We start from the raw sequence: 13,933 nt of genomic DNA, 5'->3' as shown, positions 1-13,933 counted from the left end.
TTTTTTTTTTTCTTGGCCAGATTGTTTCCTTCCTTACCGACATGCTCATTTTCAGCCTTTCTTTCCAACAGCAGACAAACGGCGCGATGAACTTTAGTGTCTGCCAGCACCATGCTGAAGAGGAAGGAGGCCGCACCTTTCGCACGCAGGCCACCTGTGAAGCTTGAAGACAGACACTTCCATCTAAACATAGCCATGGAGTGTTACATCCCCCAGCCGGAGGAGGAGGAGGATGTGATATTTTAAGAGATGCCATATCTGCCTCTGCCGTCGATACATCTTTACAAAACCAACATAATTGTTAAACTGCCAGCCGTGAACTCACGGTGTGCTATGAGCTCAATAGTCAGATTGCGGTAAGCATGTGGTAATTGGAGAATGAAGTAAATAAGAGGGAATAAAAGAGAGAGAGGCCAGTCAAAGCACTATTAGGTGCGTTTGAAGAGAAATAGTCGGCATATATTGCACTGATAATGTATGCAAAGAATCAGATGAAGAAGGCACATTTCTGAGTATTTAATTGAGATCTTTGTTTTTATCATAAAGCTAATGTTTTAGGGTGTTCTTGATTCAACATCATAAACCATGCAAGGAGTGAGACGTATGTCTGAAATGCCAATCCAAAGCCGACTGTTATTAGATTTGCATCAGAAAAAGTAGCACCAGGCCCAGACAACCACTTGATAAGCCCCACCCGAGGCTGAGTCCAGTCCATCGCCCAGTCCTGGCTTATTGTTCATTAAAAGATATTTCAGACAGCGCACATGATGGTGTGTTGCTGTCACAGCCAGGCTATGAGTCTGGCTTTCGTCCACGATTTGGAGCCGTGACGTTTCAACTCTCAGCCCTAAATCCTTCATCACATATCCTCACTAGTTTGTTCGCCACGGATCGGTTTAATCAGACCCAGGTTTAGGTTTCCATTCCATCTTACAGGTGTACGACATACCGTTAAAATGCTTCACAAGCCACAGTCGACTACAAAGCTGCCTCCTAATCACACGTCAGAGGAAGGCAGACAGAAGGGAAAGTGAGTGTGACGCTCATTACACCCTGTTGGTTTATGCAGACGCTTTTATCTGAAGCGAATTACAAGTGAGGAAGCTATTGAAGTTCGGGATTGAGCCAGGAACTACCAGTCTACCTCCTACGCCTGCAGGAAGCCACTTTTTTAGACTCACGGAAACGGTCGTTTCCAAAGGTAGGTTAACTTAATCCCACTAGTCCGTCCTTGATCTGTGCATACATTCGATTCACAGAGCCAACCACAGATTGTGTAATTACCCTGTCAAACAGCTTTTATTGTGCCGATGGGTCGCCCTAAAATCACAGCATAATAACTTGTAATAACCACCTGGACTGTAACCACTAGTACGTGTTAACAAACTTCTGACCAAAACATGTCGTCTCGACTCGAGAAATAAAGTTCGGTATAAGAAGAGGGGTTTACAAATGGTGGTCTGTCCCTGTAAGACTTTGAGCTACTTCATTGATCAAATACTACTCATTTACATATTCAGGGTCATGGTTTATGGGTCGTACCGTACAGCATAAAGGATCTTAACTTATTGCAGTATGTTTACGGAAATTCATCCTCACCGTACTCGTCGTTTTTCCGATATTTGAGTTCCATGAAGAACCAGTGTTTTTGTCTCAGGTATAAGAGGTGTTGCTGCTCAGCTGAAGCCAACTGCAGTTCTGTCTTAAAGGTCCATTTGTTTTTAAAAATAAAAATAAAAAAATGGGTTCAGACAGTCTGCTCTCAGGGCACCCATCTTTCACTGTGCTGTGTCAAATGAAAATGTTTATATTACTGTTTGGATGGAAAAAAAATAAAAAATGAAACCTTTGCTATAAACACTGTTTGTGGATTCTTTCCTGTGAGGGTTCTGTGGATGTGTGAGTCATGATATGCAAAGTTTCCCTCAATAAAACCATTCCTTGTGCAATAGTCTAAATCCAGCTTCATGTACATAAATAGCTCTTTATTTACAGTTCAGAAAAACTCCATTCATATAAAAATATCAATGTACTTTCGGACAAAATGAATCTTGTGAATGGATGTGAATCGGAGAGTGGGCAATATCTGGAAAACGGTGTCGGATCCGACGGCTGTTGACAGATAAATTGCTTCACACAAGGCAGAAATTGGTCAGCATAGCAACAGAACTTTCCCAGTAAAAATTCAAAGTTGCATCATCCAATGACAACATTGCATCTTTAACTGAAGTCGGTCGAATAAAGTCACCATTTGCTACGCATTTTTTTTGCAACACTTCAGAACTGACGTTTTTTTCTTTTCTTTTTTTTCTTTTTTTAATGTCTGCGATCTCCCTTTTAAATAGGGAGGAAAAAATAAAAATTCACTCCGGCCGTGCCGGATGAAAAGCTTCCTCAGTTGAAGTTGAACTTGAAGTTGAAGGGCCCAGAACCAAACGGATTAAAACCCTGGAAGCCGTGGGAGCCTCTGTGGAAGTGTTGGCTGTGACCCTGCTGGCTCTCTGGATCCATGGGGTCTTCTCCGTGGTCGAACTTGGTCCTCATCTCTAGAAAACATCAGTACAGAGCAACATCACTAAATGTATAATCCAGCTTTTGAATTGGTAATCACGATCCAGAGATCTTCACATAAATAAGGGTGGAGGCATGAGAACAATGATGCCGTCCAGATTAAGAAGACCATCTACAGAACAAACACTAAATCGGTTGTTTACAGCAGCTCCAGCAAAGCCTGACATTTACTGCAGGACGGACACCAACAACTCTTTACCTGGATCAGTCAGAACCTCTTTGGCCTGAGCGATGTCTATGAACTTCTTCTCTGCCTTCTTCTTTTCCTCTGGATCCTGGAAGTTGTCCGGGTGCCACTGTTGTGCCAGTTTCCTGTAGGCCTTTATAATCTCCTTCTTCTGGGCGGTTCTTTACCATTGGGAGGGCATGAGCAGCATATTAGAGATGAGCAGCCTTCATTTCTTAATGTCAATATAAGCAACATCTGTCCAATGTGGGAAAATGATTCCCTTGTACCAAACCATTACTTTACGTCAACAAAAATGCCTCCGTTGGCTTAAATCTGCTCCGTCTAACATTTTTAGCAGCACCTCTGAACTCAAAAAGAGATTAATTATGTACTGTTTAAGTGCAGCGGGGCATTTTGGAGACTCAGGCATTTTCAGTGCATAACCAAAACCTGAATGCAGAACATTGCTTTCTTTTAAAGTCTTTTAAAAGCAACCCGGTCCCTGAACACCTCTGAAAAACCCCTTTAAATTCCCCAAACACAGTGATCAGTTCCCACCTCTTGACTCCAAGGATCTTATAATAATCCCTTTTCTTCGACTGTTTGAGGAGCCGCTGAGCTTTTTCCAGGCCTTCTTTGATCTGACGGTCATTCTCGCTGTGTTTTGCAGCAGCCTCGTAGTCTTTAATGGCTGGAAAAGACGAAGCAGGACAGAATCAGTAGTGCTTACTCACTTGAAAGCAGCTTAAATGGTTAAGTGAAGTACAGTGTTCAAAAGAGAGCACTCTGATGGTTTTAAGACATCTACCGTGCGACAGCATTCTTCGGTAAAGCACAAACTTATCAGAGGCTCGTGAATGCGTCAGACGAGCGTTTAGTGAAGTTTGTATTATGCTGATGATTTTGGGTGTCGGCTTTGTGTTTATCGTCTTGCCTTAGGAATGAAATAGTCAGATTTTCGGTTGTGTTTTAAGTGGCTTCAAAGCATGAATCGCTGTTGTGTAGTAAAGGCTCGGGGCCGCGTTTCAAGCGCAGCTGCTCAGCATGCAGAGGGTTCAAGTAAGAAATTAAATTTCGCCTGGTAACATCACAGAAAGAGCAGAGCCAACCACAGTGATGCACGACGACGGCAGCCCCACACACAGAAAAATGATTCTCCGGGAAATCGCATTACATCACAGAAAACGCATTAATGTCTGGCTGACAAAGACAGGCATGACTGAAATGCCTCCGATTGAAATGCATTTACAGGCTGGGAGGTGAATAATTAAGCTGGCTGGTTACTGTACATTTTAGGCATAAAGATGGCTTGTGCCAGTGAGAGAAAGACGACGACAGGTGAACAGATGGAGGGGTCCCTCATGAACAAGAAAAAAAAAAAAAGAAAAAAATCTATTAATTTAAATTAACTTTGCATGTGCACAGAGACTTAACGCATCTCAGAGTAGTCAGGAACACACCCAGCTGTCTGAGCTCTGCTTGTGCTGGCTGTCGTGCCACCATTAGGGCCTCAAAAGTATGGAGCTGCATGCCAAGCTGTACCAACAGTATTCCTAATGGTGCTACCATCATCCATACCATTTCATCCCATCATTTAGCCGATTTACATCTTAAACCATAACATTATCATTTAAAGGTTTCCTCTCCCAAAAAGACCAGGAGAAACTCATCCATGCATTCATCTCCAGTAGACTCCATTACTGTAATGCTCTTTTAACTGGACTTCCCAAAAAGAGCATTAAACATCTGCAGCTCATCCAGAACGCTGCTGCTGGAGTTTTAACCCGGACTAAGAGATCTGAACACATCACACCAGTTTTAAAATCTTTACTCTGGCTTCCAGTCAGTCACAGAATAGATTTTAAAAGCCTGCTGATGGTTTACAAATCCCAGAACGGTTTAGGCCCAAAATACATCTGTGATATGTTCAGAGAATATAAACCCAGCAGAGCTCTTAGATCCAAGGACTCAGGTCAGCTGGTCCAGTCCAGAGTCCAGACTAAACATGGAGAAGCAGCATTTAGCTGTTATGCTGCAAACAAGTGGAACAAACTGCCAGTGGAGATTAAACTTTCACTTAATGTAGACATTTTTAAATCCAGGTTAAAAACATTTCTTTTCTCATGTGTCTATGCATGAAATCTGCATGGTATCTTTTAATTTATCTGGACTGTTGCTTGCTTTTAAATTCATATAAATGATTTTATTTGTTTCTCTTAATATTCTTTCATGTATTTTCTATGCTTCTTGCACTCCCTGCTGTAATGCTTTTATTTTATGTGAAGCACTTTGAATTGTTTTGTACATGAAATTTGCTATACAAACAAATTTGATTTGATTTGTCCAAAGTTGCACATTTGGACCGCCTCTTAGCACTTCACTGACAAACCACTATGCATCGTCAAGATGAGACTATTTCAGAACGGGCCGCACTACCTTTGTGACACATTGATGGGTGGGCTGCTGGATTGTAAACAAGACTATGTCAGACAACATCCTCGTTAAGTCTCCGGACAAGAACCGCCAGACGGCTGGCTTTTTGCTGCTTAACTATCGGATGAGACGATGTATGGAAGAGCAGTGTGCCGGCACGCAACACGTCATTGCTTTGATTGATTGGAAGTCTTTCCAATAATGTCCAGAGGCTCTCAGATCAACGTCTGTGGAAAGCGCTGCCTCTCCAATGACAACGACCCGAGGGCTTCGAGCCTAGTTTGACATTAGCGCATTAGTCAAACGAGGCCCTGGCTGAAAAGTTAGAGCATCTGGTGTTGTTGACTTCCAAAGTCTTTCACTAAAATAAAAGTATGACCTACATTAAATGAGTCGGTTCACGTCTTAATGATTTAAAATCCTTTATCCGGAGCTTGTTTTTGGAAGTAAACTCGTGCGGTGAGCTGTTGCAGCAGCTTCGGGCTGTTTGCGTGCACGTGTTTGGGTGCTTTGAGGCTTGTTTACGCTGTGAGGTGTACCGAGGTGAATTAAACACTCGGGTGTTCTGAAAGTTTATTGGCCCTCGTGAGGTCTGCCATCCCTACCTGCTGATGTGTTCACGCCACGGTAATGACAACATGGCGTAGCACAGACTTCGGCTCAGCCTGCATCTGCTGCGGCTGCACAGACAATGAGATCTTGGCGGATCTGTCTGGAATGATGGTGGTGAGTTTTTTTTTTTTAAATGGGGTTTTGACCGGAAACCGAACACACAACAGAAGGGAATATCTGATCAAATTAAGCTGTTTGCAGATTATATGATCCTGATTACATTGAGCAGAGAGCTTTGCATCATCTCCTCTTGCTTTTACAGCTGCTGTTTATCTGCATATTGACCTTTACAACTAACACTTCTGAGCAGTGGACTGGCATGAAGCTAAACTTTAACGCCGTCGTCATAGCAACCTGAAATGGATATTTCACTCTGATGACCTTCTCAGCACTGAATCAAAATATAACATTTTTCGAACGCTTTGACCATATATTGATCTTTTTTCTTTTTCATTCTCATTGTTATTTATTTTTTTATAACGCATGTACACCAATGACATATCAAGTAAGGATTATATTAAACCAGCGAGAAAGCCTGGTCTAAATGCTATTAGTCTCGACAGGATGATTTTGGATCTCAATTTTCTGATTGGTTTATTTAGCCAGAAGGTTTAAACCCAAGTATGTGAATAAGAGCAGCTTTGTTAGCCACAAAACCAAATAACCAAAAAGGGCACCAACACATCCTTAATGTCCCCTGAGGGCTTTTTTTTTTTTTTGGACGATGTTTAGGTCAAAGAACAGTGAGGGCCAGTGTGAAACCTTCAGATGGGAAAATGTGTTTAGCTCCATCATTCTGTTTGTCTTCAACCTTTTTGTCAAACGGATGAAAATCTTGGCAAAAAAGTCAACTGAAACATTCATTTCTCAGCCGTAAGAGAGCAAAAATAACAAAAGACCAAAGAGGTTAAACCTTCAACTTGCATTGTAATTAATTCATTGTAACGTAATCGTTCCTAATTTTGCTCGTGCACAAATTCATTTGAATTACATTGCACAAAGGTTGAATAGTAAAAGTGCAAAACTACTGCTCCTGCTCTGAGAGAGATAAACACATTCGCTGCACGTTGTCTTAAAGGATCAACTGAATCCTTTCTTCCTCCAACAGCGACTGTTTATTTTTGACCCACTGTGACCTATCCTCGTGCTTTATGGTGAAAAAAAGTGTTCTTTCCTTGAAATTGTGAACCCATTTCTCTCCAATCATACGCCGCTTTCCCCCAGTTTGTTCCCCAAAAGGCTGTAATCCAATTTAGTCAGTCCACAAGTCTCGTTTGCAAAATGCGTCGGGCTTTTTCGCATTTTTATTGGCAAACTTCTGACACCGAGGATAAACTAAACGTTTCTGTCTGATTTGTGAAGGTGATGTTTGTTGCTGCTGCACACCACGACAAGAACACGAATCCAACGGTCTATCAGATATTCTCGAAGGTCTTCTGCAGTCAAGCGAGTGTTACGATTTGCCTTTCTTGCAAACCTACAAGCATTTTTTTCTCCGTTTGTCTTCCAGACCTCAGTATCCCCCTGTCCAGAGATTTTTGAGGACATTAAAAACTTAGGGAAAATTAGAAACTGAATACTCTTTGCTAAATTGGTTTGAAATTGAGTGACAGGTAGGTGCTCAGAGGAGCCCGTGGCTGCTGATTCTTGACTGCATACTGATGAAAATCATTCATTGTTAAATGGATGCCCTTTAGCAGTTAGTTCATCATGTCCTCTACTCCCTTAAGTACTCACAGTATGGGTTAGAGATTGGACCAGAGTGTTCCCCTGTAATTTGTTTTGTTTGCGTTGTAACTCAGACAGTGACCGCCCTTCCCTCGATCTCTTTGAGATTTCGTTGCCTCGATACCACCCCTATCGCAATGTCTGAGTCCAATTTTTATTCGCGGAAAAATGGACAAAGACCATGTAGAGATGGTGAAACTCAACAGCAGTTAAGGTGAGAAATACATCTTACCTTCCTCATACTGTTCGTCTTGGATGTAAGCCTCAGCTCTGTCCTTCAGCACATTAACATTCTCAGGGTCCGACTCCAGGACTTCGCTGCACGCCGAGACAGCTCTGCTCGCCTGCTGGTCCTGGTCAGTAGAAAAAAAACGTGATGGTCACGTATATATCTTTTCCTAAATAAGCCTTTTCCCGACACAGTTAATTTTTTCTTACTTGTGCGAGCGCATGGCATATCCGCTCCATGGCCAGTAGTAAGAGTTGGGGCACGTTTGGCTCGGACTTCATCACAGCCTTGTACTTGCTCACTGCGTCTTCATACCTAAGAGATCAGGAGGGAGGTGTTCAGCGAGCGGAATGCATCACTACTCCCACAAACATTTCCACATTACATCTGGTGAATATCATACAGTCTGCATGCCAAACATAATATGCGTCATCCATTCACATTGAGATATGAGGTATTTGAAGGTCTGTTTGTAAAACCAGCAAAGTGTGAGTGCTTGAAGTAAAAAAAAAAAAAAAAAAAAACTCCTTGGATTGATATGGGACATTTATTATTATTATTACTGGAATATAAAAATTCCTCACCTAGAAATACATCTCTATTTCCATATTTGCAGGGACAATCTCTGACATAATGCTCAGCGCTTTCCTCTAAATCTGAGTATCCTACAACCAAATAGCATCCTAAATCCAAACTCGGGTCCATAACAATCTTTTGAAGGTAGGTCAGTAAGTGAGGAAAGACCAAAATGTCCTCACATCTCAGGTATAAAACACAATCTGGGGCCCAGATGGATGCCCATTTCAGCACATACATTAACAAACACAAACTTGTTTTTCTCTCTTTGTGGTTATTCCCCACTGGCACGACGCATTCCCTGGCCCCTTACCCAAATTATCGCAGCCGTTTGACTAACCCTAGCCCTAACCCACAGCTAAAAACCTTATTTAACATAAAGGGCCTTCCATTGGTCCCCACTGAACATGTTGGAACCCACAAATATAGTGGGGTCTTCATTTATTTGGACCTTATGAGTGCAGAGGAACAAGTACACACACTTACCTCTGCTCTTGGATGAGTTCCTCTGCTGACTGGATCTGTTTATTGAGCTTCTTGACCTGCTTGTAATGGCTGTAACACTGCTTGTGATCAGGATCCAGCTTCAGGCACTCACGCACCTCACTGCAGATCAAACGAGATGAGGGAAAGGTGAAAGCACTTATTTCACTATGTCACCTGATGCATATGCTGTAGGGCCAATTGGCTGGATGGATATCAAAATTGAGAACTTTTTATAAAATAACAGCCTCTGTAAAAAAGGAAAAAAGGAAAGAAACAGCTTATTTCAACTATCTAGTCACTGTTGCTGTAAATAAATGCCTGGTTACGTATCATCAGTAAACACTGCAGAGTGTTTACTGTTGCTATGTTATACTGAGCCATACTGAGTGTTAATGACTGGCATTGTGCTCATTACAAAGTTAACAACAAAGCCACCAAGTAATAATGAGTTGAATACAAATAATAAGGATGTGTCTGCTAATAAAAGCTGGACACAAACATTTCAATAGGGGTGGTATCAAGGCCACGAAATCTCACAGAGATCAAAAAGGGAGTTGCAGTCACTGTCTGAATAACTAATGCACAGAGTCCATACAACATAAATATGTATATTATGTAGCAAGTGGAAATGCTCTGTCGCAACCTTCAAATGAACTACATTCACACTTTTCATCACTGCCCGAAAGATAGTTTAGAAAGATATTTTATTCAAAATCAACTTCCCAAGAGAAAACGGTCTGTAGGTGGATCTTACGTGAGGGACATCTCATGGTCTCCAAGATTATAGTATATGGTGCTGAGCTTGTAGAAAGCCTGCGTGTTGTCATTCTTTAACTTGGATGCAGCTTTGAGGTCACTGATGGCCCTCCCCATCTCTCCCATCTGAATAAAACACTCTGCTCGCATCTCACGGGAGGTTGCATCCCATATGCAGGTCTGGAAGAGGTGAAAAATAACTCTTACTTAATTAAATGCTGTCAATATTCAGCAGTGATGACATCAAGGACAATGTTATGCTTGCAGGGTGATTACTGACAAGGTATGGCTCTTACTTCAATGATAGTGTCAAGCCTGGCAGCAGCTGTCATATAATCCTTGCTGCTGAAGCTGCTGCGTGACTGAGCCACCAACCGCTGAATTTCATCCGACTTTTCCAGCAGACTTTGGGCTTCTTTCTCTTCTTTCTCGCTGGGGTTGGACTTCAGCTGGAAGATGTCAAGGCAGTGCATTACATCAAGTACTTTTAGTTATGTTTAAAGTGCTGCACTTGTACAGTTAAAGATAAACTACATGATTGAAGGCAGGGCAGAATATGAAATATGACTCGCAGATGGTCGATCAGAGAACCAGAGAGGTACATAAACTCTCCTACTCTCACCAATGCATTCCTGCACGAGGTCTAATATTTCCAAAGAGATTCCAGTGCCAACTTCTGCCTCCTGACCGCAGCTCCTCTTACAGCAGTGCTCCCAAACGTATTACATTGTGATCATCCTCATCATAGAAGTCATTATATTTACAAGAGCAATCTCAGCTCACGAGACATCTCTGCTAACTCAGCTTAGGGAAGAGCATAAATGTGATGCATTAGGCTCGGCCACACTGCTGAAACAGCAACACGGCGCGCACCTCTGGCCAGATTCTTTGGCATTATATACAACACTGTCCATCCAAAACTGCAGCAACCAAGACAGTGGCCCTTTGCCATGCTTCAAGAGGGTGCTCGGGTGATTTGTTTCTCAAGTCCGGTTTTTAGAAAAGAGTATTCACAAACTCATTACCGAGAGAGAAAATGGGGTACGTTTGTCCTGACATCACCAACCTATCTGCACAGAATGCCGAGGTAACAACACCATCTATGTAGCTACGTCAGTATTTATGTAGATACGCCGGTGATGTTGCTTTCTGCACCGTCTGTACAAAAGCCTCTGTTGAAGAAATGTTGCTTTCAACTGCCCGGCATAGACCCCATTAAAATTCATCCCCGTTAATCTATTCAAAGCTGCATTTGGAGAAGGCCTGAACTGCAATTCTGACTGGGTTTATAAAGATGCATCTCAGTGTAGACACGCCGGCTTCTCAAATTATATTCTAAAGGGCGTTTTGCATCACTCAAGAACTGACACAGAATGACTGATATAAGCTCCAGAGTGACAGCGATGATTAGAACGTTCCGGAGAAAAACACTGAGGGTATCTGTGCAGTCCCCCCGACCACCAAGTCATCATCTTAGATCCATATTTACAACACCTGAGTCATTACCACAGCAATCCAGGCAGAGAGCTTGAAATGACTCTGGCCATTCAAATCGATAACTAGTAAATAACATTAGGGTCGGTCTTCAGAAAGTTGTACATTAAAAAATTTTTGCAGGTGATCACTGGGTATCATTTATTCTTTGTGGCAGTGTTGTTGAAGACTGAGGACTCAGTTAACAGTGATTGAACCGAGTTCCACGCAATATTTAAAGCGACGTCTCCTCCCGGCATGAAAATGTTTTCCCTTCTATTTTGAGACACGATGCTCCTTCGTCCCTTGAGCCAAGCTGTAGAAAATGTAGCACGCGCACTTTGAAAATCTGGTTGAAGAGTGGCCTGAGAGGCAGTTGTGGAAATCAAACGGAAATTTAAAATCACCCCTAAATCTGACTGAGATCTCATTTGCATATTGGGAATTACATGCATTTTTCTGCTGCCCAGACTTTGCACTCTAGAAATGGCGAAATGAACTGAATTTCCTCCTATTTGGGATTTTACAGAGCTTTGTGTTTTGGTAAACTCACCAAACTCTCAAACAACCCTCTTATGTCTATTTACAGTAAGGTTATGTCTTACTGTTTAGTACATTTTCAACTAAATGTATTCTGTGGAAAGGAAAACATCTATAGTTTTTTTCCATGTCTCTCCTCAAAAGCGTGGACAGTGATGGATCCACTTCCTCACAGTAAAAACCCTTCATCCCTGTATCCCTTTATTTCAAATCATGTTGAGCAACGTACATTTGTCATGTTTCATTAAGTTTCGTGTCCCAACCAGGCCACAGATCAACAGTGACACCTCCTGGAGAATTTTTGCCTTTCAAAGTCTTGCTGCTGTAGCTGAGCTTAGACTAATTACTGTTGTACTCACCACTTTCTTGAAATCACCCTCCGCTTCATCCAGCTTTCCCCACTTCAGAAGAAGGTTTCCTCTCTGAAGGCGTGCCTGTAAAGAAACGGTCGGAGCTTAGTTTGCATGCGACTGCATATGTAGATGCGTCGAAACCGACGAGCAAATTCCTAGCACAGCTGGGCCTACAGCTGAGGCAGACTAGAAACCAATGCACACATAAGTGTAGCGTGTTCTCACCGATACTTTCGCACACATTTTCCTCTCACAATTCTGTCAAACCCACAATGTAAGCGTGCATTGTTACGCAAAACAATGTGAAAGATAGTCCTTTTCAAAGCAGCTGCATAAACAGTCACTCACAGATGTGAAGTCTGGTTTGAGTTCAATGACTCTGCTTAAGTCCGGCAGGGCAGACTTTGACTTCCCCATGGCTAGAAACACCGTAGCTCTCCTGTAGTATGCCATGTAGTTCTTGGGATCTCCATCTGTCAGAATCCCAAAGAAGATAGGATAACACAAGTTGGGTTGTTTGTTATTTTTCTTCATTTTATTCCACCTCTTGATATAAAAGCAAAGATAAACAAATTCTGTAACTCACCCACAGCAGCATGGAAATGAGACAGAGCATCAGCTAGCTGGCCAGCAGCAAGCAGTTTCTTCCCCATCTCCATGTGATTGTCCACACTTCCATCTTTGCCACATTTGACTCCTGAAAAACAAGCATACGTCTAAACGTAAGTGACACATCGTTGCGCATAACTGTGCATACTGCCACAAACTACAAGAATACAGCACTCAGTTATTATCACAATGACCTACTGTACTATCAATCGACAGCAGCAGGTAAATCCCAGAAATTTGACATGTAGCTATTAAATGTATGCCCACAGTTACCTACGGGTTAGTGGACAAGAAAGACAATATCTACCGTCACCAAAGAAGTGCGTTAGAACCCATTCATTCAATAATTTATTTGCCAAAACAAGTTGGTTAAATTACTTTAATTAGTTAAAACGACACGATTGGCTAGCTTAACGTCAGCCAACACAGCTAGCGACTTAGCAAGCTAACGCTGTCATTGCCATTGACATGTCAGTTTGACCAAACCAAGTCGTCTGAATGACCAAAGTTCAAATGAATGGCAACGTTAAGAACCTAGTTAGTAACTGTTTGAAACTGTTAATAAAGTACAAAAAGTTAAGACTCCTACCTTCATATCGCATATCAATCAAAACAAGAACATAAGGCATGTAAGTCAGTAACTTGTGGGTTACATGGTCAATGGAAACCATGGTTAGATTTAAAATCTCACAAGTCCTTTCTCGTTATGTCCCACAGACGTCAGCTGACGTTGTTTTAACTAATGTTCAGCTTAATTCTCAGCACTCCCATGTGTTATGCAGTCGCGCATCGCTTCCCTTAGCCCAGCCACAGCAGAGAAGCACACTCCAATGACCGGTCGTGGGTGATGCTGATTGGCTGGAATGTATGGAAAACCCCGCCCACAACTGCTGGCGCAACAGAGAGTAGCCACGGCAGCACTGGACAGATGCCGTGTGCGCGTGAGTGCGCGCACCTGTATTTCAACTGGGGACACAGAGCAGTCTGTCAACTCACTTGAGGACTTAAAAAGAAAGCAAATTAAATCGTTAAACTTTGAGGTTTAACTCCAGTAAAACTCCAGTAGGCTACTCTATGAATTATGTGACATTGTCATGTTTTATGAAAATAGAATGTTAAAGTTAAATGGATAGCTGGATGGATGGATATCCATCGTGTTTTTTTTCATCAGATCTAATACAGTTTCTCTTGAAATGTATATTGAAGTACAGATCCTAACACAATGCTTGTTTTAATACCTGTAATGCATCAATTAGATACTGTCTAAAACACAGACTATTGAGTTGAACAGCTTATATCTAAAGTCAATATACATTCTGGCATAAGTGGCCCTGCTTTCATGTATGCAGTTTTATGTACACTTCCACACATATGAAAGCCAACTTTTACTCAGATCAA

The 13,933-nt window shown here is 42.0% G+C and overlaps 2 protein-coding genes across 5 annotated transcripts in view; one reads left to right on the top strand and one right to left on the bottom strand.

Annotated features, from left to right (window-relative positions):
- uggt2 (UDP-glucose glycoprotein glucosyltransferase 2) overlaps window positions 1-1,858 on the top strand; it is a 40,056-nt gene extending 38,198 nt beyond the window's left edge. For 3 of the 4 annotated variants that reach the window (XM_075479579.1, XM_075479578.1, XM_075479576.1), the window contains one exon: window positions 72-1,858. In XM_075479579.1, the coding sequence (XP_075335694.1) occupies window positions 72-97 (26 nt within the window). In that variant the 3' untranslated portion in view covers window positions 98-1,858. The remainder of the gene's footprint in view (window positions 1-71) is intronic. The other variant, XM_075479577.1, reaches the window with a different exon arrangement.
- dnajc3a (DnaJ (Hsp40) homolog, subfamily C, member 3a) lies at window positions 1,729-13,875 on the bottom strand. Its single transcript, XM_075479582.1, has 12 exons — window positions 13,125-13,875; window positions 12,513-12,623; window positions 12,275-12,399; window positions 11,933-12,007; window positions 9,857-10,009; window positions 9,559-9,740; window positions 8,805-8,924; window positions 7,952-8,057; window positions 7,746-7,866; window positions 3,299-3,431; window positions 2,771-2,919; window positions 1,729-2,546 (listed from the first exon to the last, which is right to left on the bottom strand). Exons 1-12 carry the CDS (start codon window positions 13,204-13,206, stop codon window positions 2,395-2,397), a joined length of 1,509 nt encoding a protein of 502 aa, XP_075335697.1. The 5' UTR covers window positions 13,207-13,875; the 3' UTR covers window positions 1,729-2,394.
- Window positions 13,876-13,933: the final 58 nt, after the last annotated feature.

This window comes from Odontesthes bonariensis, chromosome 12, assembly GCF_027942865.1.
Source record: "Odontesthes bonariensis isolate fOdoBon6 chromosome 12, fOdoBon6.hap1, whole genome shotgun sequence".
Taxonomy (NCBI): domain Eukaryota; kingdom Metazoa; phylum Chordata; class Actinopteri; order Atheriniformes; family Atherinopsidae; genus Odontesthes; species Odontesthes bonariensis.
Note: the sequence above shows the minus strand (reverse complement) of the source record. Positions and strands in the feature narration are given on the sequence as shown.